Source organism: Myotis brandtii, unplaced genomic scaffold (genome assembly GCF_000412655.1).
Source record: "Myotis brandtii unplaced genomic scaffold, ASM41265v1 scaffold115, whole genome shotgun sequence".
Classification (NCBI taxonomy): domain Eukaryota; kingdom Metazoa; phylum Chordata; class Mammalia; order Chiroptera; family Vespertilionidae; genus Myotis; species Myotis brandtii.
Genome location: NW_005353967.1, coordinates 12,329,517 through 12,356,464, shown reverse-complemented (window position 1 = coordinate 12,356,464; position 26,948 = coordinate 12,329,517). Strand labels below are relative to the sequence as shown.

General features: G+C 43.6%; 1 protein-coding gene across 8 annotated transcripts in view; it reads right to left on the bottom strand.

The window, feature by feature from the left end:
* MAST4 (microtubule associated serine/threonine kinase family member 4) overlaps positions 1-26,948 on the bottom strand; it is a 464,303-nt gene that overhangs the window by 9,026 nt on the left and 428,329 nt on the right. For 7 of the 8 annotated variants that reach the window (XM_014549223.1, XM_005857968.2, XM_005857963.2 and 4 more), the window contains 10 exons: positions 25,942-26,074; positions 24,938-25,103; positions 23,025-23,126; positions 16,989-17,111; positions 16,690-16,802; positions 14,694-14,821; positions 14,075-14,310; positions 9,683-9,883; positions 7,046-7,275; positions 6,335-6,457 (listed from right to left, as the gene is read on the bottom strand). In XM_014549223.1, the coding sequence (XP_014404709.1) occupies positions 6,335-6,457; positions 7,046-7,275; positions 9,683-9,883; positions 14,075-14,310; positions 14,694-14,821; positions 16,690-16,802; positions 16,989-17,111; positions 23,025-23,126; positions 24,938-25,103; positions 25,942-26,074 (1,555 nt within the window). The remainder of the gene's footprint in view (positions 1-6,334; positions 6,458-7,045; positions 7,276-9,682; positions 9,884-14,074; positions 14,311-14,693; positions 14,822-16,689; positions 16,803-16,988; positions 17,112-23,024; positions 23,127-24,937; positions 25,104-25,941; positions 26,075-26,948) is intronic. The other variant, XM_014549242.1, reaches the window with a different exon arrangement.

Here is a 26,948-nt window from a genome sequence, read left to right as displayed (position 1 = left end):
CATACACACAAAAGGACCTCCATTTCTAAATAACCCTTTAAACTATGAAGTCCTGGAGAATGCAAACTGGGTGGAGACACAATGGAAGGTTTCTTTAGAGGGTGGGCTCTGATCTGAGTTCAAATCCGAGCTCTGGGAATGGAGCGGGCTGCTCCTCCTCCCTCGCCTCCGCTTCCTGTGCTACCTCACAGCTGAATCACACCTTCTCTGGGGCTCCTCTGAGGACCACATGAAGGACAGAGTCGGTAAAGCCCTCAGCCCCACTGTGACCCCTGGAAAGGCTCTATAAATAACAGGTAGCATCATCCATATGTATGAAACATAAATAATGCGCCCAGAGCTGTCTCCTTGGTTGATTTACTTTTCTTTTTTCTCATGTTTGTGTTTTTCCTTTGACCTAGAAATCAAAGAGTAACAAAATTGAAAGAGACTTATATTTTTTCTTTATTTTAAAAGGTTCCTTTTCTATCACCATAAAACCTGCCGAGCTGGGAAGTTTATGCCAGTGAGCACGCAGCAGCCTCTCTCCACCCAGGCGCGTGTGGTGAGGTCATCCCGTGGGCCTCGTGCGCTTTCACGCAGTCCTGGGCAGGGGCTTCATAAACAATTTAAATCTTAAATTATTCTAACATCTAGTTTCATGTTGCTGTTCTTTTCATTTCACATTATAAAACTTTGAAACACTTTGCCTTCATCACTGAATATTCTTTAAGAATGCATTTTAATTGGCTATATTATAATATTCTGTGAGATGGGTGGATCAAAATTTAACTATCTCGCTACTGCTACTGCTTTCTACTTTTCAATTTATATAAGAGTTGAAATAAATGTCCTTGTCTACATATCACTGTCCTAAGCTCTGACATTTTCCTTAAACTGGGCAATTAGACTCCAGGCACTGAATCACGCGGCCTATCCGAACTTCTTAAAGACCCCCGTACAGACTGGTACACTATTTCCCAGAGGGTTTATGTCAGTTCACACTCTTGCCAGCAGCACACGTGTACCTATCTTACCACAGGCCTGTCAGAACGGAATATTGACATTAAGCAAATTACCAATTTTATAGGAAAAAGTTATGTCAAGTTTTAATCTTCATTCCTTGACAATTAACAGGCTGAATGTAGTGTCACTGATTTTGGTCATCTGTGTTTCTTCAGGAAATGTTTTGTTCACGTCTTACATCTAATTTAGTATCTGAGAGTCTTAGTATTTTGTTATTGATTTTAGAGTTCTTTATATAGTTAAGAATATATAGTCCCATACCTAATGCCATAATTATAAAAATGTTTTATGGAAATGGATTTGAAATTGAAAGAGAAAAAATTATTTTTCATTATTAAAGAATATATTATATATTCTATATGCAAAATGACAAAACTTTAAAAATAAACCTTGATCTGATAGTAGAGACTGGCATTCTATTATATTTAAATAGAAAATTCTTGTTAATATGAAAGGTCTACCAATGAAGGTTGTTTGGGATGGGGTATTCCTTCTCTTCACAAACTGAGTGAAAGCATACTAAAATTTTGTTTTTTCCTATGCCTCAGGTGAAGGAAAAGGGCAAAAATGTGGCGTTTGGAGCTTATCTTTCATTGCCGTGCTTTCAATCTTTCTCCACACTCACTCAGATGGACACACAGGGCCATAATGATCACTGGGGTGTTCTGTCTTATGGGCTACCGAATCCAGTCTATACTTTTCTATCATAATTAACATCGACTTCTATGTCTTTAGAAGAAGATAACAATGCCACCTGGTATTTTAAAAGCGCGTTATGGATATTGAAGTATTTTTCACATGTGTTCTTTTTCCAGGCCACGAGGGTTATTTTTTTTACAACCCTATGAGGTGCGAAGAGATTGTTACCCTTCCTTGCATTATAGGAAAGGAAGGCGGATTCACAGACATTCGTCCTTCCCAGGGCCACAGCGCCAGTGCAAGAGCCCAGAGCTGGCTGTCCTGACCCTCATCTCCACTGCCCGCTCCTTATGGGCAGGGCAGGCCCTGGCCCTCCCATCTGTCGTGTTCTCAGCAGAGTGCACGGCTTGTACTTGAGAAAAAGTGGTGGTGACGGAACAGGCCCTGACAGACAGGAAGAACAATCATAGAATCAGACTGTCAAGAAGAAATTAAGGAGATATAGACATTTCAAAACACTTCAGAAAATAAATACAGTTATAACCAGGAATGCTAAAGCAGAACACGTCACTAGACTATACAAATGTCCCCTTTGCCTATGAAAGCCAAACCCAGTTTTCTCTTTCTTGTTTCTACATGTGGCTATTCCAGAGGACAACTCACCTGACTTATGGAAATACAATAAGAGACAATGTCCCCAGATACAAAGATGCAGAATACCAATAGCTAGTTAGAAACATTAATGATTGTGGAAATGATAAATGACTAGAAGATAGCTTCACAGAGAATAGGTGACAAGTAGGAAGCCTGCCACCTGGTGGATGCATCAGCTATAGCGAGTGCTGCCTAAACTTGGCACAATGTAGCTAACGGGGTCAGTTCATCCTCAGTACTGGACGTTCTGTTGGCGAATGAGCAACCTCTCATCAGAGAAATTCTGGGGTACTTGTTTAAAAATAACAAAAACAGGGCCAGCAGACTGTTAAATGTTCAGTTAGTTCTCTTTTACTTCAAACCATTTGTGTGATTAGGGCACAGTGGGAGGGAAATTATTTCAGCTGATGGAACTGAACACAGAGCAGAAGTCATCTACCCAATCTCTTCTCTCCATCTGGCTCCACATTAGTTAGCTGTTGGCCTTGGGTACCTTGAGCTAGACTGTTCTCCCATTTATTTCTTTGCAAAGTGCACATGGAGAAGAGCATCTTCCTGCACAGCCGTGTCCTTGCCCTGATCCGCACCCTCCACAACCTGGCCCCAGCCAGCTGCCCACTGCATCCCCTTTCTAAACCCAGGCTCCAGCCACACTGGTGAACTCATGCATCTCTAGCACTTGAGCTCTCCTGTGATGTAATCTCCTTGTGATTTAATGCCCTCTCTTTGTATTGCCTCCCCTTCCCACATACTAAACACCAGCCTTCACAGCCCGTCACAATGACCCCTAACTCCTCACACCTGTCCACCTGGAGGAAGGCCATCACTCCTTCAGAACTCGGGCCATAGGTACAGTCTGTTGCTTATGTTTAACACTTGGACTGTCGCCTGGAATTGCCACTGTCTCCCCTGGGAACATCGGACGCTAAGTTCCTGGCAATCGGAGAACGTAATGGAGGACCACTCTGGTACGGTGCTCAGGCCTGCAGTGCCGGGTGCAGATCCTCTTCTGCTCCTTCCTGGCAGACAAGCTTGGGCTGCTTGGCCAACACCTCTCTGCTGTACCTCTTCACCTGTAACAGGGGGCATTTATATTCAAAGTACCTACCTCCCAGGTTGTGAGGATTCCCTGAGCCTAGTCATCTAAAGCACTATTTCCTATTACGCTTGCGTGTCATTTGTTGGAGGACCCTTGCAGTCCTTAGCACAATGCTCTGCACATTTCAGGGCTCAGCATTTATGTGAGGGTGGTAATAATGAGGCTATTTGATGGTCCCCACTTTAGTATCCAGAGGTTCCCCAGAGTTCATGCAAATGAAAATTTTGAAGTAGGGGAAGTTTTATAGGGCTTGTCTTATGCATTGGGGATTTAAACTAGTGCTATCCTAAGAAGGCAGCCTGGTTGAGAAGAGAGTTTCCTGGATTAGAGAGGTTAAGCTAGGCAGGTTATCACGTGAGCAGGTGATAAGATTGGGTCAATACGGCCTCCACTGGCCACTACAGCGAGGCCATGAAACAAACATGGAATACACTAACCATGCTCACAGTCGGAACGATACGTAAGTAGTGTGTTTCTAAATACACACATGCAGCCCTGTGTGATGGCTCTTCCTCCTTTTGCTAAGGGTGCATGAGCTTTTATAAAGTAGTCTGTGAGTATAAAACCCCACGTAAGCAGCATCCAAGAACGCTGAAACACAGCTCCCACACCGACGCCCCACCAGCGATGGCACGGAGGAGCCCAGTGTTGACACTAGACACTTTGCACGCTGTCGGAGACTGCTGGGTAAATTTGGAAGAAAGTGGCATGATTACACAGTTCACTGGGAAGATAATTAAATCCCTCGTATCCTCTTTGTTTCGTTACACTGGCTACTCCTCTTGAGTGCTTCCTTTATGAACAAGAGGCAGGATCCTCTGCTTGGATCTGTGACAGCGCGCATGGCTCCGAAGGGTGCCAATGGCTCGCCACTCCAGCATGTCTATGCAGGCAGCAGGCAGCTTCAGAGAGCACACTGACTAGGTGCAGGAATGGAAGCACTCTGTAACCAGATAATATAGATGGAATCGTGTGATTCTGCCAAGAGACCTTGCCAGAGAAATGGACATCCAAGTTTCAACGAAGCAGAAAGAGAGGTTTTAAGACACAGAATCCTGTTAGAATACTTTATCAAATAGATGATGAAAATAATCAATTATGTCTCAGCATCTCTCCTACAGGCTGCTGTCCGGTCTGCTGTGTGTTCAGCATGCCCACAGCTGATTTCTAACACTGCCTAGGGCTCTGCAATGCTCTCCTCATAGTCAGCCCTGTCCCCTGGTGTAGGTGAGAAAGCTGGCTAGACTTAGAGGACGCCCTGTGAGCATGGATGACAGCGAATCTAGCCCCCAGCCCACGGGACACCTGAGCCCAAGACGAATATCTCATTAATGCTGTGCATCCGCCAATGGCAACAACTTCTCTACAGTCTGCTACTTCACAATGGACCCTTGAACATACATGCTATTCTACTCTCGGTACCTGGGCCAGATTCAGGGAATGACAAAGAAGGAGGAAAAAGGTCACTGAACTGAACTTATTCTGAAAGGCTTTCCACACCCACTTCCCTGTAATACCTCCCAAGTTCCTCATTTTCTTTCAAGTTCCAGTTAAACGTCATTTCCCTGTGATGCCTCTTCCACTCACAGAATCTTTTCTCCAAAAGTATGAGATTCCTCCCTCTGCTATAGCCCTGAATGGTTAAGTTAGTTGAATTTTATCCATTTACATATCTTCCATAGTCCTTGAGGGCAAGAATTATACCTAATTCCTGTGCTGCTACTTTCCTATGGTACCTGCGCAAGGCCGGTGCGCTAGGAATGGTCTGAGTGCATGTTATCTAAATGGCAGGTATGTGCACAAGCTTCCTCTCCATAGGCCCCAGGTGAGCTGCAGCACGGGCTCGCACCCGGTGGCTGGCAGCGCCTTACAGTGCTCAGGGAGCAAGGAGGTCATCTGAAAATCTGTTGAACTGTAAAGCAATCCTATAGCTAGAGACACTGCACTCTAATTGCAGGAAAATTAGCCTTTGTTTCTGAACAAAATGTAACATCAATCTCAAATTCATCTTTATTTGTTTTAATCAAATCTATGTTTGGAGCTAAAACTTTATATTCTGGTGTCAGCAGGTGGCAAAGCAAAGAACTCGGAAAAAGGAAGGGGATCTGTGTAAGATTCACTCTCCTCTCCTTTCATGCTTCCCGTGATCTTCCTCCTCCCTGGGCTTTATTCAGCTTTAAGTAGAAAGTGATCTCTATGCAAAGTCATTTGCATGGAGCAGGGGTCCTCAAACTACGGCCCGCGGGCCACATGCAAATACAAATATTGTATTTGTTCCCGTTTTGTTTTTTTACTTCAAAATAAGATATGTGCAGTGTGCATAGGAATTTGTTCATAGTTTTTTTTTTAAACTATAGTCCGGCCCTCAACGGTCTAAGGGACAGTGAACTGGCCCCTGTTTAAAAAGTTTGATGATCCCTGGAATGGAGGGAAAGGCCTACTGGTTGCCAGAACCCATTCTTCCATTACCACCTATGTATACGATTGGTAGTAGACATGTTTCCATTCACAATTCTGTCTTTCTGAGGAAACCCAGCTCTCAGGCTCAACTTTCAGATCAGACCCCATAGCTTTACACCACTCTGTCTTACTCCACTAGAATAAAACCTCTTGAATGTTCCTGAGCAAAATCACCTTTAGTTGATTTCCAACCAGATTTTTCTATGTGAAGTACATAAAACAAATTTTTCTTTATAATTTTGGATAAGAGGCAAAATTAAATTAGGAGGTGATTATGCAGATATTCATGATATAAACCCAGAGAATTCCTATCTTTGTCTTTGACAATAAACCCGAGACTACTGACTAAGTCCTCAGTAATGAGCCTGCATGTGTGGCGTGTGCTGAAGAAGGACCCTGGGACCCAGGCATGTAATTCTTGGTACCAGTTCCTTCTGGCTCTGCCCTGTCTGCATGGTCGTGACATAAAGACAGTACCTTCAGCAAGAGCTCTATCACTTCCGTGTGGACGAGTCCATGCACCGGCTCTCCATTGATGTGTGTGATCAGGTCCCCGGCCTTCAGGCCCGCCTGGCAGGCTGGGCTTCCTTCTTCTACATTCTGAAGTCCAAGAGGAGAGGGCATATTAATAAGCAAACCAATGACAACCCTAAGCCTACTGCTTCTAGTGCCAGACTATTTCAAGTTAAGTATCAAATGATCCTAAGCTCCTAAGAGTATTAAAAAGGCATGTTTCCTGCTTCTACTGTCATCATCCTAAAACAGGGTAATTTCTATGTTTTCTTAAAAAATTCAGGATATTACGAAGGTAGTTTTTGTGCGTGTTTTTTTTTTTTTTTTAAAGGCGGTCAATAAAAAACAAACAAACACACAGGAAAAAAAAACAAGAACAAAAGAATAAAGAAGGATGGAAATAGGATTGTCTTTTGGCCCTTTCAACCAGCTTGTTACAAAGAGTAGACAATCAAATGTAAAAACTGGACAGAACTATGCGCAAGGATTTCTTTTTGCTAAATTCAATTGTGTCATATAAATCAAGGGAAAGAGCACAAAAGGAAAGTGGAACAGGTCCCAAATACCAGCTTAACAGGAAATATATTTGCTGTTATGTCTGTCTTAGCCCACTCACCCATTCCCCAGTTTGGCTGGGAATAAAAAGCAACAAGGACAAGAGACTGCTGGTCTTACCCAAACGATGTGGTGCACTGTATAGACGTCACTGTCGCCCACGTACACCCGGATGGCTCGGATGGTGAACCCATAGTTCTTCCCCGAACTGTGGATGACCACGGGCTGATGCGGACTGGCAGAGGCTGCCGACGAGTCCCGGCTGGGAGAGGAATCCCGTGAAGAAGAAGGGTCCGAGGACAGGGAGTGGGGAGACATTGGACTCCCCAGTGGGGAAACGGCAAACATATCTGCAACAAAGAAGCCAGTCATCAACACCCATGCTGGCCACACGCGCATGCATGCAGCCAGCCCTCACCACGTCAGCCCTGCTGGGATTGGGAGCGTGGTTGCAAAACAAATGCATTCATTCTAGCAGAAAAGTAAAGGAGAAATAATATAAAAATATCTCTATGGGTCAGCAGTATGGATTTCAAAACAGAGGTCTGCCAAGGAAACTTCGAACGTGTCTGTATTTTAACGAGCTTTCATTTCATAAACTAAAGGTATAATTTCTTAGTTCTCTATGCTAATTAAAACACACACACAACACTTAGCTACTATCTAGCTGTGATGCTATTTAATGCATTTTATTTCACTTAAAGAAACAACTCATAGATGCACGAATTTGAAGTTCACGCCCACAGGGCAGACCGTGTGGACTAGAGTAAAAGATTCTCAGGCTCCAACTTTTGCCCTAAACAACTTTCACATGGTCCTTTTCAAACACCCATGGCCAGGAAAGAAAGGTGTAATTTCCCCGCTGTTTTTACATCACATTATTGAACTAGTACTGACTAAAACATTGAATCAAGAAAGCACTGAAATGGTAACTTTTTTTTTTTATAAAAGAATCACTCCTTATTACTATGGTTACAAGTGATTCTCTTCCTGTAGCACCTGCATTTCTAATAAGGTTTCTGAAAGGACAATGCAGGTGAAACAGAGAAATTTGAAAGGAACTCGGTTCACAATCCAAAACACCGATTCTGCTCCCTTTTCCTTGTTTTATAAGCAAATGCCTTGTCATGTATAGTTCATATCATTGTTCCAGCCGTGTGAATCTACACAGATTTCCACTGGTCACGTGAAACTGTGTGTGTGTCTGAGAAAAAGAATAATCTACAAAGGATGCTGCGGTTGAAATGTGAGCTCAGCGGGAGCGAGGCTACGGAATGCCACGCCGCGGGAGACGCAGCAGGGTGGCGAGTCGCCCTGCGGCCACAGGAAGCTGAGAGCATCCGTACCTCACTCGTTCCCATTCTGATGTCTGTGCAAAGCAGAACAATGAGCTAAATGTGCCGCTGCCCATGTCCCTTCACTCTCTGACCTCATGCGGCCGCTCGGTGTTCTTTTGCTGGCGACCTCCTGTCTATTCAAAAGACATACACTGGTGGGCGGGGGACTTCAAAACATGCAAGGAGAAGAGGACAGGGTGGATCTGCAGATCCAAATTGATGGAAAGCCGGGACTTGGATCAAGCATGTCAAACTTGCGGCCGGTAGGACGCACGCCTCCTTTAAAAGGCCCGCCGGCCACGAGTTTGACATGCTTGCCTTGGGTCCTTTACCTCATGATGGTTTCCCTTTTCTCCCCAAGTTGAATAGTTGCCCTGCTTTACCCAGATGCGGGCTTTCTCACCAGCTTTCAGAAGTGACTGGGCCACTCCACACTTACCTTCCCGGCGGCTGCTGCACTGGGGCCACTGCCTTTGGGTACGAACAGTCACGTAAGCTAAAGGGGTACGGGTTTGCTTTATGGTGCCAAATGGATGCCTCCCAGCAAACAGAACATGGTAAGGTGAGTGCTACCCCCAAATGAGCATTTGTTTATATCCGGTTTCTTTCTGCACCAATTTCAAAAATATAAACAATCTCTTTTATACATGGTCTGGATTCTTCCACGTGCAAGCCATCTGCCATAGAGTCCAATTGCCTCTTTCACTCTACCATGCTGTCGCTTGAATGATAAGCCACAATCAACCACCAGGTGCATATCTCATCTCTGCCAGTGAAATTACTACCGACTTAGTGACTACTGGAGGCAAAACCAAGTTGTGAAAAAATACTGCAATTCAATGAAACCATAATTAACCCCCGTTTTCTAATATAGGGTGGAAAATGATTTGACTACCAGTAGGAGGAGGCATAGCTCAACAGACAGGGCTGGGAAAACTTATAATTTCAGTGCTGTCTGTGACTCTCTGCATCCCAGAAATAAAAAGGTATGTTTTCTCTGTCTATTTCCTCATTAATTAGATGAAAAAACTAGACTCAGCTTTCCAACACAGATGCTGTAAACAGCTCTGTAAAGTATATAAAAGAGCATAGTGTAGGGAAGAAAAATTATTCAGGAGGGAAATTTATCCCTTAACCTGGAAGGGGAAGAAAAGAAAAGGAAAGAAAACAAATAAAAGAAATAAGGCTTTGTTGGGAAGGAAGGCTGCCTCATCTCCTGATGCAGGAAGAAGGGAGAAGACGTGAGGCCACAGCTCTCTGGGAGCTTGGGGGCCTGCAGGAGGAGCTCTAGTGAGCTGGGCTGGGACCCCTTGCTTATTGCTCTAAGCAGTCCTGTACCTCAGTCAGCATTCCACACTGGGGGGGGGGGTAGGGTACATGCACAAACCACACAAGGTCATGCGAGTAGACGCCGCGCTACCTCCTGGGATCATGAGGGACAGAGCACTGGCGGAAAGGGACTTGGTGACTTTCCCCGCGATTTTCTTTTTTTCTGTGCTTTCTAAGCGCTGCCGAGCCATGTGAGAAGCGGGTTCACTGGGTGGCTTGGAGGGATTATCTGTATTGTCCACACACTCGCTTCGTCCATTTATCTGATCCAAGTGCTCTGAAAAACTGCCAACTGCACAAAGAAGAAGGGATAAACACGTTCAAGAAAAATTTGGGGTAGGAGAGGAGGGGAAAGGGGAAGAGAGAGAGAAGGAAGGACGAACGCTGGGAAACATACTCCCACGTGGCTCTTGATCCGGACGGTGTCAGCAAACATCAAAAACAACTGGTTTGAGAAAGGTGACGTGGAGAGGAAAGATGAAAGGGGTTTCATTCTACTTGAATATGCCTGCTAACATCAATGGCTCCGTTTGAGTAGAATAATTACTTTCTAGAATCTATATTTCACAACCCTCGTCTGCCCCCCTCCACCATGCTATGAAGCAAGCATCACCTTTATGCACACCATGACCTCCTACTGTATACTGTCCTCTGATAGCAATGATCCTCACTAGGAATGCTGGTCATGATGGTTTTTGATATCTGGACGTCATTTAACCATGTCATGTAGACGTAAGCCCGTGTCATCTCCCACCATCTTCCTAGTACACACCTCACACTAGGCTTAAGTATGTAACTTACAAAAAGTACCTAAGTGTCTCCTTTGACTCCTCACCCCTTTCATTCTCTAAGCTCCTTGTAAATTTCATAGGACAAGACAAAGGATATTACTGGCTACGTTACTCAGTGGCTCACTACTCCTTCCTGGCTTTTACTCTAGACCAGTGGTTCTCAACCTTCCTAATGTCGTGACCCTTTAATACAGTTCCTCATGTTGTGGTGACCCCCAATTTCATTGTTACAAATTGAACATAATTAAAGCATAGTGATTAATCACAAAAACAATATGTAATTATATATGTGTTTTCCGATGGTCTTAGGCGACCCCTGTGAAAGGGTCATTCGACCCCCAAAGGGGTCGCGACCCACAGGTTGAGAACCGCTGCTCTAGACAGTGTGCTGCATGCTGATCTGCCCTCAAGTGAATAGACCAGTGGGAAGAGGCTCCCTTCCCCTCTATGCCAGCCATGCCTGCTTTTAAATCTTATTAACCTTTCTTGTTAACTGGAGGAGATATTTTTAGTTAAAAAAATGAGAACTGCCTTCAGCAGAGGATGATCAGAGATTATAACCTCATGGGAGGGTGCAGAGACGGACAATCACTGATGTCGCTCAGGTGACTGCACAGTCCAGAAGTAAAAATGTTCTTGCTCAGAGTGAGGTGCTGAGGCCCCCAGAGGGAAGTTAAGTGGCCACCCTGGTCTCTACTTCTCTTTCTTTCACAGGCTACCAGTGTTTTTTGCTTTTTTGTTGTTGTTTTATTTTTTTTTATTTTTAAAATTACTGATGCTATATCTTGTGTTGTTTTTTTTTCCAGAAAAATAAATGCTTATTTCATTTTTACTTCTAAATGCTAAATTATGAGCCTGTGCTTTAATAAATCATCCAAACTATCATCACCTGAAGATATCTAATCCATACAGAGAATTTAATACCATTATAAATGATCTTTTGAAAGACCAGCCAGCACATTTTAAAGTGCTGACCATAGGACATCCTTTGCCTTGAAAAGTGCTGTGCTTAATTAGACTTAACTAACACTTCTGTCACAATGCTACCTACACACCACTCGAATGCACAGTTGAAGTTTGGCCCTAGGTTACGGGAGGTGGCACAGACTCCAGAAGGGGGTGCAAACTAAGGCAAGCCTGGGATTTTGGAGAGTGGGCTAGGGCACAGCACTGTCCGTGGCTACCTACTATGCGCGGGTACAGGAAAAGATGCATGGACTTCCATGCAACACCCATCTGACCAACAAAGGAAGACAATCTTAAGGCCAATACCAACAGTCTTTCTTTATGCCAAACTCAATCTTGCTTAACAGTATATCAGTTCCATTCATTCTAAATAAAGAAATCCATTGCTGAAGGACTTGATAAAAACTGCTTCACAAATCAAAAATCTCATCTCAACAACCTCAAGCTTACTTCGGGGTAAGGTACACACTCCCTTCCCCTTTCTAATTTGGTTTGGATAAGATCACTGATGAGTATAAACCGAAAAGCTGAATCTCCTGACAATGAATACTCTGTTGGATGCAATGGAGCACTACTTCAGGACTTTTACTTTTTTCTGATTCACATACAATGTAGTCATGAAAAAAGAGAAACCCTTCCCTAAAGGCCAGAGTGTGAACAGAGAGTGTCCCCTTGACCCTCTCTCCTCTCGCCTCGCCATCGCATTTCACAGCACTGCACCGAGCACGTGCCTCCTCTCTGCCAATGGCGGATAATGTCACCTTAATGTTCTAGAAATGTCAAGGGTTCTTTCTTCTTGATGGTGGAGCAATATGAAAATCAACAAATTTAATTTTCCTGCAGTCACGGCTTTCAGATTCCCTAATTACCCTTGGCTATGAGCAAATCAGCTCATCTCTCTATTCTGTGCAGCCCCCAAGGTCTTTGATTATTTTTAGTGAGTGTATGGAGGAGCCAGAGAGAAAGGTGGTTTGAATCTATTAATCAAAATGCATGGCAGGACCTTGGCAGATTTTTTTTTTTAATTATGAAAGTCATCTATCAAATGCTTAGACACCGTTCCCCTCCCTTTACCTCCTACCTTTCTAATAGTGAGTAGGCTGAAGAGACTAAGAGATCATCAGCAATTCACCGTATTAAGAATAAGTTTTAAATGGAGGTAAATATACTCTATTCAGAGTAAGAAAATAAACTTAGAAACAAATACAGACCTTAGTAACTAGAAATATAAAATACTGATTTGATTACCAAGATGAACTAAAAATGGTCAGGGATCCTAGATTACTATGTTGTTTCTACACTACGAATACACTGCTATTCTCTTGGCTTTATAGGATTTGGACAAGTGGGATTATCCTGATGGAAACAGAACTAAGGTGACCAGGGGAAAGAAAAAAACCCCCACATTATTTCCCCCCACGATAAACTATAAGTACATATGAAGTTCCTCTATAGAACTAAACTTTTTTTCTTATTTATTGATGTTATTGGAGTGACATTGGTTAATAAAATAATATAGGTATCAGGTGTACAATTCTGTAATACATCATCTGTACATTGTATTGTGTGTTTTCCACCCCAAGTCAAGTCTCCTTCCTAGAACCAAACTTTTTAATGAGGCTAAAATAAACCCACCCAAACAAACTTGTTTTCTTAAAGCGATTTTTTAAAAATTACACTATGAATATGGCTTAATGAAAACATTTATGACATGACAGCAACCCTAAGCCACATCCATGTGTGTGTGTTTTTTAAAGAATAAATGCACATTGCTCTGGGGAAGGATATGCTATGCATAAAATTTTTATAAACCAAATAATATTTTAAATTCACCTTAAGGGTTTGCTCTGAGGGAAGTGAACGTTTGATTATCTAATGAGAACGCCTCCGTTTGTAAGGGCCAGCAAGTATCTATGCTACAGTAAACATTAAAAACACACAGGAAGACGCCATTCCTGTTGGCAGGGAGCTCACTTCACGCAAAAGCAATGTGACCAAGTGCTTGCATAGACAAGGCCCATGCCCTCGGGCTGCCTCCCGCACAGTCCTAGTTGCCTCAGGAGTTCCTCACTCCAGTTACCAGGCTGGGAAGGCAGCTTCTGTCTGCAGTGGGGTTGTTTCCTATGCACATAAAGCACCAATCTGGTAGGTATTTCTGACTCCCCTGCCCTCTGGGTCCCAGGAGCAGTAAAGCCATCCTGCATCTCCCAGCTGTAGGTGCCCTGCTGCGCTGGCTCAGAGTCTAGTGCAGAGAGCTAAGTATTGGGTTTGGCCCCTTCACAAAACCACTATTGCAACACAAGGGGGAAAACTGGCTTCTGCTCTACTGCCTTACAGGTGATTTACGACATCTTTTAAGGCAATTTTGACCATTTGACTATCTGATATTGTCCCTTATCCTAACTGTGAGTTAGATGCAGCTCCCCAAGACCTGCCTTTGCACCAACACCAGAGGTCATGCTTCCTTGGTATGTCCTAAACGTCACCCCAGGACCCCACTGACCCAGCTGTGGAAGCTGAGGCCGGCTCTCAGGTGAAGCTGAAGCAAGGATGGTTTGCTGCATGGCCATGCACTCAGGAGGGTCTGACACATCTGATCTTAGTTCTTAGAGCTCATCCACCAAGCCCAAGAAGTTGGAGTCTAGTAGCATGAAACACTACCTGGCTAGGCCAGCCCCTGGATGAGGGGGTGATGTTTGGGTGGCAGGCCCCACCCCAGGGCTTACCTGACAGGGTGGAGCTGCTGATGGTGCTGGCTGGGGTGGTGACCTCAGGCTCCTCCTGAGCACACTCGGCAGGAGGAAGGACTGGCTTCTCTGGCTCCTCGCGGAGGTCGCCGGGGCGGGGAGCGGCCTCATCTGGTTCTGCCTCGGCTGAAATAGCCAGTTTGGGAAGCAGGCCAGAACTGAGCTTGTGTCTGTTGCTTTCAGTATCTGAAGAGGTGGATGTGGATAACTGTTGCCTTAATTGAAAAAAACAAACAAACAAAAAAATCAAAGTCATGAATACATACATACCCGGACACTGTTCAAGGTGAATTTGTAAGAAACCAGGTACACATGGAACTTAGATAAGTCTAATGAAGACATGTCTAGTGCAGTGGTTCTCAAAGCGTGGCCTCCAGGCCTGCAGCACCGACATCACCTGGGAACGGGTCACAGATTCACTCTCTCAGGTCCCCCTATCCTTCTCCCTCACCCTCAGGGTCTAGGGGATCAGACACGGAGGATGGGCCCAGCACCCTGTGTTTTCACAGGCCTCCTGGTGACCCTGATGCACACTCAGGTTTAAGAACCACAGCTCTAGTAGCTGCGGCTTATGTTTCTTAACAGGCATTTCACATACATTTCAGAATATTCCGAACTCCAGCTTAACGTTTCCGTGGATGGCAAAGTGGTGCTTTTGGTTTTGTCCCCAGGGTCTTCCTTCTCTTCTCCTGCATTCTGAGTTATTCGATCTATGCTGCTGAAAACCTGGAGGGCAAAGAGTCAGTGCTTATTAATATTGTCTTGAAAGAGTTTGTCAGAAAAAAATACCCAAATCTCGGGAGCAAACCCTGAGAACATGACTAAAGCATGAACTTGGACTGTATCCAGAAGGTACTTTCCATTGCTGTTTACTCGGTCCTGAGATGAATGGTCAACGTGTAACTTTTTTTCCTTTCTTTTGGAGTAGGGAGCTATGAATGCATCAATCTCTCACCATATCTGGAATGAACTTTGTAGCTGCAAACAAAATCCATAGATGCATTGGGGTTTCTAGGCCTGGGGATCGATGCACACCTTAGATTACTTTTTAACCATGAAGTCAATCAGAAAAAGAGAACCAGAGAAAAAGATTTAATGGCGACCAGTTAGGGGTGGGAAAAAGAAAAATGAACTGGAATTGCGTGTGAAGAGAAGGATAAATGACTTGTTTCAGGTATGTGTGAGGTGGAGTGGGGGGGGGGGCGGTTCAGTCCATTGTTGGTTGTGAGTAGGGGGGGGGGGGGGGGGGGGGGGGGGCGGTTCAGTCCATATTTGGTTGTGAGTCAGAGATATTAGTTTGGCTTATAAATTACATGCACAGTCAGGCAGCTTCCTATGTTGGTACTGGGATTTCTGCAGAGGATCAGAGCTGAGAAATCGGAGACCTCTGCTGACCCACAGGGAAGATGGAAGATAACCAAGGAAGCTGAGAGCCCAGCCCAGAAGGCACTGCCTACTGCCCAGCTCAGCCTTTCGCCACTCTCCTGGGAACGGCTCTTACATCATCTACATTTACTGGGGTTAGGAGGAGCGTGGCCAAGAACAGGAGACAGCGGGAAGGAAACAGAGTGGAGGGGCTGGCTTTGATGGGCAGAGGACAGGTGCTGGGGAAAGTCAGCACTCAGTGATGTCAACGCTCGGGTCCTGGCTCGGGGCACACCTGCCACCATACCCTCCAGGGAAATCCCCACCTCTCCACGTCCTTCCTACAAACAGGGAGGGCTGTGTTGGCCCCTTTGCGGGTGCAGTCTTGGTCGTCACTTAGAAAAAGGCGCAGAACACTAAAATCACTACATGCTACAGAAGAGCTAAACAGCATCCGTGCAAAATGCCAACGCCATGGCCAAGGCACAGCTACCACAAACAGCAAAGGGAGGCAGGTGCCTTCTAGGTCCTCGTCCATCTTCCCAGGGCCCCGCTGCCCTGTCTCGGAAATATCAGGTTTCTTGGTTTTGATTGCTTGTTTTAATCTTACCATTATCAGAAAAAAGGCAGCATCTTTCTCAAACATCAATTTTATCATCTTCTATCATTTCCAAAAGTCTAGCTTCACTTTTAACTGCCACTTTAATATAACTTACATTTTCTATGACTGGTTACCAGGCTTTCAATCAACCACCCCCAAGGGTCTTAGCTTATGTCAAGGACTAAGCCTTCTCTTGTGAGTTGTAATCCATACAGAGTGAAGGCTCTGCATACACTAGCCCAACGTTCTTCATTACAACATGCAATAAAGGGGTGGGTGCCTCCACAGCCTGGCACCGAGCCACACCAGGGCACACAAGGCGAAATCAGCACATATACAGCTATACTGTACTCCACTGAAGACTATGAGTAGCAAGTCTGTGTCTCCAAGAAAAAAGATATAAATTTGTGGAGAATGAAACTAGGAAATATACTCCTAAGGGTAGGGACTCTGGATTATCAAGATGGTGGGGTCACTTTTGCTAAATAAAAAGGAATTTTAAGTACAGGAGACCCTGAGCTCCAAAACACTGTGGGTGGTTTTGACAACTGTTTAGGGGTACCACACATCTGGCCAGTGGCAGCGTCCCTCAGAGAGAGCCTGCGTGTTTGTGCCATATTTCACTTACTTTTGAGAACCTATGTGAACACGAGGAAAACTGCCTTATTTCCACGTTGAAGTCTTCATCATTCGTGTCGTCTTCTTCCTCCGTCTCCATGTGGTGATACTTCTCTGACCGAGCTGCAAGAAACGTTTGGGAACAGTTCCAATTACTCAGGATTTCAGGTTTCAATTTCGGTATTTTAATGATTCCTTTCTGTACCAAAGCAACATTATGTCTAAGAACTCATGGGTTCTAGACTTGGAGGGTCCTATGAAAAGTAGAGATAATTTTCTGCAATGTTTTATGTCAGGTAATGCACATACTATCAAAATAACTCGTGTCATCTTCGGATTCCAGTTGGGGAATAAATTCCGCCTTCTGTCTCAGCAAACTGTTCCAGTCTAAGGATCGGAAGAAGCGATGTTGTTTGACCTCATATGCGCCACCTGGGGTGGGGAGACGTGGGGAAGGACAGAAGCGAAAGGGTTAAACTCTCATCCAAGTAAAGGGAAATAAATGTTTTGAAGAACAATACTCACCCCCCAACCCCAAAATCAACACACAGAGAAAAATGTCATGGAAATCTTACTTTCTCATTCCTCAACCAAAACACCTCCAAGTTCCCCCCATACTTTATCAGCAGATTTGATGTTGCTAAAAGCAGCTGCCCTGGCATGGTTCTTCATTGTTAACTTTTTCAGGGCTTTTGCCATTTTTCAAAGGTTAATGATGTGGCCACTTAAAATCACATTAAGCTGAACCTGGGGAAATGGACGCACGTTGGCCCCAAGCACACTTGCTCATTACAAACCCGCAAAAAGTCTAACAAGGCACAAAATGTGTTCACAGCAATATTTCCCCTGGAGGTTGGGTTAATAAAGATAAATTTTTCCCTAAATAGTATATAATGGTTACCATTCAATTTTATTGGATTGCTCATTAACATAGGTAGGAAATAGATTCTGTGGATTACAAATTCTTAACTAAGAAACAGGAAACCCATTTGATAGGTTTATAGTGCATTGAATGAAAATCAATCACAATTCCTAAGTTTTAGGCTTCTTTTTCCCAACTCAGCATGATAGTACAATTCAGTGAAATAATGTTTTTAATTCAGTTCATGATTTCAAAGAGTGATTTTGAAGGGCAGGTCCCACCAAAATATCACACTATGCCCATGTGAAGAGAAGGTGCACGTGCTATAAAGTCAGAGTATGAGAATGAGGCCGCTGCCCTGCCACAAACACACACACACACACTGTTGGTAAGGGACATAAGGTAGAATGGACCCTGAAAAACCACCCAGAAGAGATTCTCCCAACACTGATACCAGGTTCTAGTCAGCCTCCCTGCCAGGAGATGCCCTCTGGGTGTGATGTAAATGCTTTGCTAATGCACTTGTCACCCACGCTTCTCCTCCTGTCCTCAGGGGGCCACAGGAGGAACAGAATGAGAAATGCAAGATGGATGAATAATGGGTGTGGGTCTTGGAGTGGGGGGGGGCTGTCTGCATGGTTCGAATGGGGCTCTGTCCCCAGCAGTCCCCTCTAGTCCACGTGCAGGTCAGACCTCTAAACCCAGCCAGGGAAACTAGTCTTCTGAAAACGATGGAGCAGAGAGAAAAGAGCAGAGGGGAAATCACCCCCAGGAGCAGAAATGGGTTCTTCTTTACAAAGCATTTGATTAGAGTCTTTATCCAGGTCGCATGCAGGCCTTCCCCGTGCTCACAGCACAACGCTGAAGTCGGATGCTGATGACAACAGCTAAGTACTGGCAGCGTCACCAGAGGCCTGACAAGTACTGCACTGGAGACCAGAGGCACTGCGGTTCCTTTAACCCGTCACTGAAAGTAACCCCCCACAGTAAGCACAATCAACTCCATTTCTGGGTAGGGGAACTAAGAGCAAGCAACAAGAAACTGGACCACAATCCCCTGAGAGTAAGGTTTAGAGGGCTGGGCGAGGTCTGACTGAAAACACCCACGTCCACCTTCTGTGCCATAAGCCAGAGGTCATAGAAGGGAGGTGTGTTTTAGTTCAGATCCTGCCCTGCCATCTTTCTTGTCTTCTTTGCAGATGGATTCACAATTGCCAATCCTGGGGAACGGAGCCGAAGAGCCTGTTCCTGAGGCTGCTGTCACGGCACCTTTGCACAGTCCAACTCCAGTCCTCCATGCACCCCGGCTCTCATCCAATCAACGTCCCGAACGCAGCTGCCAGCCACATTTTCTTTTAGTGCTCTCATCTCGGAGAAGTTAAAGGGCTTAAATATTTATTTATCCAACTTCCTCACTGTGTCAAGGACAACTTCCTCATTGTGTGGCCCACAGAGTCAAGCTCTACTTAGTGGTCACCACACATCACGCAGCAACGACCATCATTTCAGCTGCTGCTCATATGGCCACACCAAATGGCAGCTCTGATTTACCCAGAACAGCACAGTTCCCTGAGCCAAGGGCTCAAAGGGCACTTCTGAACCACGTCCAGAGTGTCTGCTGTTCACTCCCCTGCCTGCCACCCTTTGGAGCACAGGCTGGTGAGAGTATATGACAAACGGGTCTTCCCCAACGAGTCAGCCAACTGCTAACCCAGTTCACACTCCTCACCCTCTGGCCTTTGTGCCCCGCTGAGAGAAGAGTGCTTATCCATGGGTCTTGTTTCTCATGAACTTTTGGAGAGATGGGGAACAAAACAATGAAAATGACACACTGGGGGAAAATTATCTCTCGGCTAAACTGTTGGCACAATAAGGGTGACGGCATGATGAGCCAAATGCAATCATCAGACACAGGACTCATGCAAATGACGCTCTCCTAAGAATTCGCCGGGTAGAGAAGTGAAACCAATCACTTCTTGAGCTCCTATTATGTACTAGGTTAGTGGTTCTCAACCTTCTGGCCCTTTAAATATAGTTCCTCATGTTGTGACCTAACCATAAAATTATTTTCGTTGCTACTTCATAACTGTAATGTTGCTACTGTTATGAATTGTAATGTAAATATCTGATATGCAGGATGGTCTTAGGCGACCCCTGTGAAAGGGTCGTTCGACCACCAAAGGGGTCGCGACCCACAGGTTGAGAACCGCTCTACTAGGTTAATGTACTAGATACCTTCGCAAACACGTTTGCATTTAGTCCTCACAAAACCCCGTGAGGTGTATAACATGCCCCTTTTATAGATTAGAAAACTGAGATTTGGGGCAATGAAGAAACCACTCCAGACCTCCAGTACATGGTGGGAGTCCATGGCCCATGGGTAGAAGTTGGTCACATCTGAGCAGCTCTAAAATCCAATGAGCCAGGCTGCCACTCAATACTCTACAAGTTCAAAAGTCCAGTTCAAGTTCAACAAGTTCCCAAATTGCAAGTTATGCCTTGGCACTAATGTTCTCCCTTGAGTGTTTCTCTCCTTTCATGCAAGTTTCTTAAACATCCATTATGGTCTTCACACTCCTTTTCTCAGCCTCTCTAGTCTCTCGGGCAAATGTGCATTTGCACATTTTCACGGTGCATTATTTTGCCCGCTAAATATGCATTAAATCCAAAATGCTGTCACTGGAGGCAGCATGGCAGGCCCGAGGGATTCTCAGCCTCTCCCTTCGAGCCCAACTGGAAGCACTTCTTGACCATGCTGAGAGCTTGGGCAGGGGCTTTCAAATGTCTCCTTTGATCTTGTGCTGGGAGATTTGTTTCCCAAATTGTCAAACTGAATAGGCCGAAAGTAGCAGTCAAGGAGAAAATGTGCAGAGAGAGAACCTGTAGCAGGTGATATACAAACATGGATGTGCTGACCATCACCATAGCCCTGTCTCGCTAAATCAAGGGCAATCAAGAACCCAGGTATGCATAGAGGGAAATGGGCAAACTATTAAGTGGGGAAAACTCCAACCTGACATGAATACCAAAGGGGACTCTTCAGAAAGGGTGGGCTGATTCTAATAATGATTTTGGTCAGACCTAGGACAACGGTTCTCTGGGACACTTGCTTGGGATGTACAGATAGATATGTGCATTGTTGCAGGGCGCTGTTAAAATGCTGTTGCTTCTCCAGCGAGTAAAAATCACTCCTCAGAACCCTGCCCCACACGGAGCCCTGACACCAGTTCTTTGACAACTGCTCTTATCTTTTGAACCATAAAGCACATCTGACTACAGGTCACACAGGGAAATAACAAGTTTGCTAGTCACTTCGGAGAAGAGGAAAACCAGACAGAGATAGAAGAAAGGTAAAGGACTTTGTTCACAGAGTTCAATCAGCTCCAAGGTGGGGAAGGGGCGCCACCATTTCTTTATCCCATGAGTCCTCAGGGGAAAGCATGAGATGACAGACGCAGAAAATGAAGACGACGTGCCAGCAGTGGCAGTGTCCTCGTGGTTCTACTTTTATCCTCGCAATGATCCTGGGAGGTGCTACTACCTGCTTCATTTTATAGGTGAGGACATGAGGCACAGAAAGGGAAACAAATGGCCCATGGTCACACAGCTGAGATATATAATTATTTGATTGAACCGTTTGTTTTTTGTTGTTTGTTTGTTTGTTTGTTTTTTGGAGAGAGAAACATTGATTTGTTGTTCCCCTTGTTTATGCACTTATTGATTGATTCTTGTATGCACCCTGACTGGGAACTGAACCCGAAACCTTGGCATATCGGGATGATGCTCTAACCAACTGACTACCCGACCAGGACCACAGCTGAGATTTAAACTCAATCTGACTCCAGCCTTTGTGCCCTTACCTTCACTGATGCTACCTTTCCTAGTTTAAGGCACACTCATCCACTGAAAAAGGCAAAGGGGCCCGGCTGATGTGGCTCAGTGGGTGAGCGTTGACCCATGAACCAGGAGGTCATGTTCAATTCCCAATCAGGGCTCATGCTAGGGTTGCAGACTCAATCCTCAGTAGGGGGTGTGCAGGAGGCAGCCAATTGATGATTCTATCTTTCTATCCCTCTCCCTTCCTCTCTCTCTAAGAATCAATAAAAACATTTTTTTTTTAAGAAAAAGCAAAGGAGCACATGGGACTCCAGTGAGAGACTCAACTCAAAACGGTTTTCCCAATTGAGCCCTGATTTTAAATTCTGATTCTCTAACTCAGAGTCTGTAAGATTTTTCTGTAAAGAGCCAAACAAGAAATATTTTAGGCTTTATGGGCCATCCAGTCTGTCATGACTACTCAACTTTGCCACGACAGCATGAAGGCAGCCACAAACAATGTGAATGAATGGCATCACTGTGTTTCAATAAATCTTTATTTACAAAATAAAGATTTGGCCCATGGGTTTTAATGAATCATCATAAACTCTGGTGGTGTAGCATTCCTTACTTCATCAAGAACAGAACTCTCCAACTAGAGAAGCTATGGGCAAATGTGGGGAACAATATGAGATAAATATTTGGAGCTGTTGCAAATGGTTTTTGTCCTGAAAAGAAGGAGGGAAAGACTCATTTCTTCCATGTTTTCTGATATTCCTATTAAAATGCAGTAGAATGAAATGGCTCAGTAAACAACCCATCAAGCCAATTTTTACTGTTGGAAATTGTGGCTACTGTCTATGTGTGTGTGTTGTACGTGTTTATATTTAGTATTTAGTTTCATCTATAAAAATCTGCATAGTGAGGTGGGCTGGGACTCTATCTTGGGATCTCTAAGTCTATTTATTCAGAATATCAGAATATAAGGAAGAAAAGGAAAAGAGGAAGCAGAAATAAAAACTGGTAGCACAACTGTTAGGAAAAATAATCAGCAACTAACAAATCTATTACCGCCTTAATCCTGAAAGTCCAGAGTTCTCTATCCTCTTTCTTTGGCCTTGGCACTGATCACCACAATGGCACAGTGTGGTCCAACCCCAGGCACTCCTTCCCAGTAATCAGTTCAAAGCCTGTAGTTAATAACACGCTGGGTCCAATCTTTCTGGGAATACAGATTTTTTTTTTAAAAAACTCCAAACAAAAAAGCTGGACATCTCTAATCCTCTGTTTTGAATTATTTAACACCCATGCTTTTCAGGACCGAAGAGTGACATGGACTTTGAGGTTTTTCTTCCAGAGAAATTTTATTCATTGAAACAAATTAAGAATAATTCTGCTTTGCAACAACAACAAAGACGAACAAACAACACCACCCCATGCTTCTAATGTGTGCACTGCTCTGAGTCAGAAAAAAAAAATCCAAAATACTATTGTTATAATGTGTTGTGGTCATGTTCTACATCAACTAACAGATGTTTCCTATGTAAAAAAAAAAAAAGAGAGAGAGAGAGAGAGAGAGAGAGAGAGAGACAAACACAAACCTCTGAGTGTTCCACACAGACATTACTTCCTACATATTAGCAAAATTAAAGCACACGTGCTCTAACCTGTTCCCAGTCTCTCCAGGGGGTTCTGCCTGAGCAGCAAGGTGATCAGATCTTGGGCATCTGGCGGTGGTGCCTCATCCTTCTCGGGCCAGTTGATCTCATCTAGAAGGAAGGGAAGTCGTTTACAACTTTATTGCTCAAATGGTGGTCCATGCCCCAACACATGGACGTGCCCTGGGAGTTTGTTAGAAAGGCAGGCTTTCAGGCCCCACTCCAGACCCACTGAATCAGAAAGAGCATGTTAACAGGCTCTCCGGTTGATTCCTAGGCTCAGGCAAGTTTTAGAAGCCTGTTTCATAAGACACAAAGAGCACAGCTTACACTGCTCAATAAGCGGTATCTTTCCTTCACCTTGTTGATTCATACTTCTTTGGTGAAAATGGCTCACAACAAATTGCTCTTTCTAGTTATGAAAAGGACGTCATAGAGTGGCAACTCTAAACACCTGCATTTCAGGTAGTCACCCATTCAGGGATCATCTGAGTAAGGCTTTCTCTCCTACTATCCTCAGCCATAGAGTTCTGCAGCTCCAAGAAGCAAAAAGTAATTTCGTAAATGTAACTATTTCCAGAGACAAAGGAAAGGTCCAAATGCTAATGCCAAAGAAGAAAAAAAAAGTTCAAAGTAATCATAGTAATGGAAGTATTTAAAATCTGTCATAAATATTAGACTATGTTCTACATTCTAAAGGCGTTTGCCTAAAGATAGGTATGCATGCTTGTGTGTATGGAAATGCAATAAAAACATGAGTTATTTCTGTGTGTGCCTGCCTCTAGCTTCCTCTGCTGCAGTTTAAATCTGATTTGGAAAATAAAACATGAATATGCATCTGAGCCGTAAGGCATGGAGAACAAAGCCAGCATTTGCTGCTTGTGTTAATTAAACAGTTGATTCCTCTTGCCATTCAGGCCTTGGAATGTCAGAAAACAGCCTAGTTATAAATCCATAAACAGCTCAGATATTGTATAAAAGGGTTATTCACTGCAGGCAACTCACAAATGTACTTTGTTAAAGTTTACAAATACGCCTGACTTGCAAAGTCAATGACAGAAAATAATGCTGTGGTTAAAGGGCTCCAAAATGAATTCCCTCCCATTCCCATGGTTGGATCCCATAAATGCAGTCCAGAATGAACCAGAGGAAGGTGATGGGGATATCAGTAATGACTGACAAACTTTGAGAAAAGAGGCCTTTTTGATCTATGCTTAGGGTAAATTTATAAACACAGTAGGTAGGGTAGTAATAGAGCCTATTTAATTACCATTTAGTTTTGCCAGGAGCCACATAATAGTTAGGGTCAGCTTTGCAGGTTAAGATCTAAAGGTTATTGAATTTTAAATGAAAGATGAACAGCTGTTACAGAAATAACATTCCACCATAATAACTACCAATGAAATCATTAACAATCTGTGGATTAAATTTGCTTCCTTCCCATTCTCATTATTTATTATTTGGTAGACATTTGTTTTAGGATTTATTACATTTTTGTTAATTTCTTTGTTGTGCCTTTAGCCATTTTTCCCATTTATGTAAATGTTACCCACATTAACCTTCTCTTCCCGGGCGCAACTTTGCTATTATGGAAAGGAAGACTGGACAGCAATGAACTCATTTGCAAGTCCCACACCAATTTCTTTTGCGGAAAAAGCACACCATAAAAATCAGTTACATTGCCAGTATATTTCCAAATTCCATGTTAACAAAACTTCCTCAGATCAATTTTCAAGCCAAATTGCTCTCTTGATATTGTGAAAGTCAGTTATGTGCGATGATGAGTGAGTTCTTTTAATCTGTTGGCTAAATTGTTTGACAAAGGTTAACATTTTAGTAGTCAATTCAGTGATACTTCGTAAAATTACATTAAATGGCTGCTTCCCAACAGGGGCTTAAAGATAACGCCTGATGATATTTACCACTGATGACTTGTCCAAATAGCTCTTCTGGAGTGTCCCCAAAGAATGGCACGCATCCAACCAGAAATTCATAGAGGATAATGCCCATGGCCCACCAGTCCACAGGCTTCCCATAGCCCTGCCTCAGAATCACTTCTGGGGCAATGTATTCAGGTGTGCCGCAGACCTAAAAGATGATTGCAATATTAGAATAATTGGAATATTGGACGTAAATTAAAATGAGCAGCAGGGCCCAGCATCAATTATTTTGCCCAGAGTGCACCTGCTCAACCACATGGACAAAGAACGTAAAAACAGCACTGATAAGTTGGCATCCCTAATACCAAAGGCAATAAATCCTGTAAATACTGAAGAAGGGAAGTTTACAATTCTACTCTAATGTCAAACTATCTGTAACGTGCCATTTCAAACCAATCGCTTGACCCTGTTGGTAGCTTTGCCTATTTTACAGTATTAAAAACATCTGTAATCCTTAAATTTAAAATCATGCCTTTTTTATCTGTCACTTTCAGAGATAGTTTTAGCATTTGTATGGCCCAAATATATTCACATCCTGGTTACTTTATAAAAGCATGACAGTTGAGATGTGTTTACCGTAAGTAACTTTACAATGAACAGATTGTGGGCACATGGTAATGAGGCATGCTTAAAGGGAAATGGGCCATGGCTCGGATTTTAGCACCCGTGATTGCACGATGCATCATGAGCTTCACGAGTACTCTACTGAGACTCCTGAATTCCTTACAAAAACAGTTTTCCATTTGTCTCTCTCACACTCTTACTTGTGTGCAATTAGGCCGTTCATCTTGCTAATAGACCATAATGTTGGGGGAGGAATGGACAGTTCAAAGAGGCCCATGGAGAAAAATGGAGGCAATTTGCACTTTATTAAATGTAAGGCCTATACAGACATCTAAACCCTCGGTACTGATGTTGATTCCGAAATTCACTGGCCATGTCGCACTTTGTATTTCTCTGTAGACCTGAACAGCATGCACGCTTACCTGTTTGTCTAGGAACTCGCGAGCATCCTTCTCAATATGACCCTCATAAAGATTGGTAGTCATGCTCATCAGTCCCACCTTGGATAATCCAAAATCTGTCAGCTTGATGTGCCCCATGGAGGTGACCAACAAGCTACGAAGCAGAAGGACATACATTACAACACTCACTTTGCAGCTCATTCTATTTTTTTAACACTCTCCCTTCTCTTGTCAACTGTAAGACTCTTTAGTATATAGGTGTCAACCTTATGAGAAACCCAGCCCGGGAAGAGATAAAGTCACAGGAAGATGTCAAATACGTGCATCTGGCAGCTGAGGGTAATTCACAAGGGAAGGCCAGAGACCAGGCCCAGCTGATCTTTGCTGGAGCAGCCACATACACTATCATCTACAACCTGAAACTCTCAGAAAATTCCAGTGTGGAACTCTGACATCTATTTTCGGAATAAGAAAACAGAAGAGAAAGGGCTACAATAATATACCATGTCACACATCAGGAACTAAGATAAGCAACCCATCTGTGACTCAAATGAGACACAAGATAAGGAACGTGGACTGGAAAATGTAGCATTGTTTCAGATTTCAACTTCTGGGTTGAATTTAAATTTCTACTCATTAGCACAAAACCTACATTTCTTATACATGCAACACATTCACATTTGACAGCTTTATGAGTTTATGTTTAAAAATTTTTTCATTTTAGAAGAAAAATGTTAATTAATTAACAATTACAGGAACAGAGGAATTGGGGTAAAAAAGCTACTAAAAGGAAATATGCTAAAATTCTAATAGTTGTCTTTGCTCAGTAATGTTGTGCATTACTAAAATTATATAAAGAAAAATGTTTTTTTCCACTTTCCAAATTTTCTGGAATGAACATGAGTTAAATGTATCATTCGATTTTCTGCGTACATAAAAGCTATACATACTAACATGTAATGTATTTAGAGGCTTTTCAGATGTGAAGAAAGCATGAGACATTTAAGAACTGGCATCAAGATGAATAA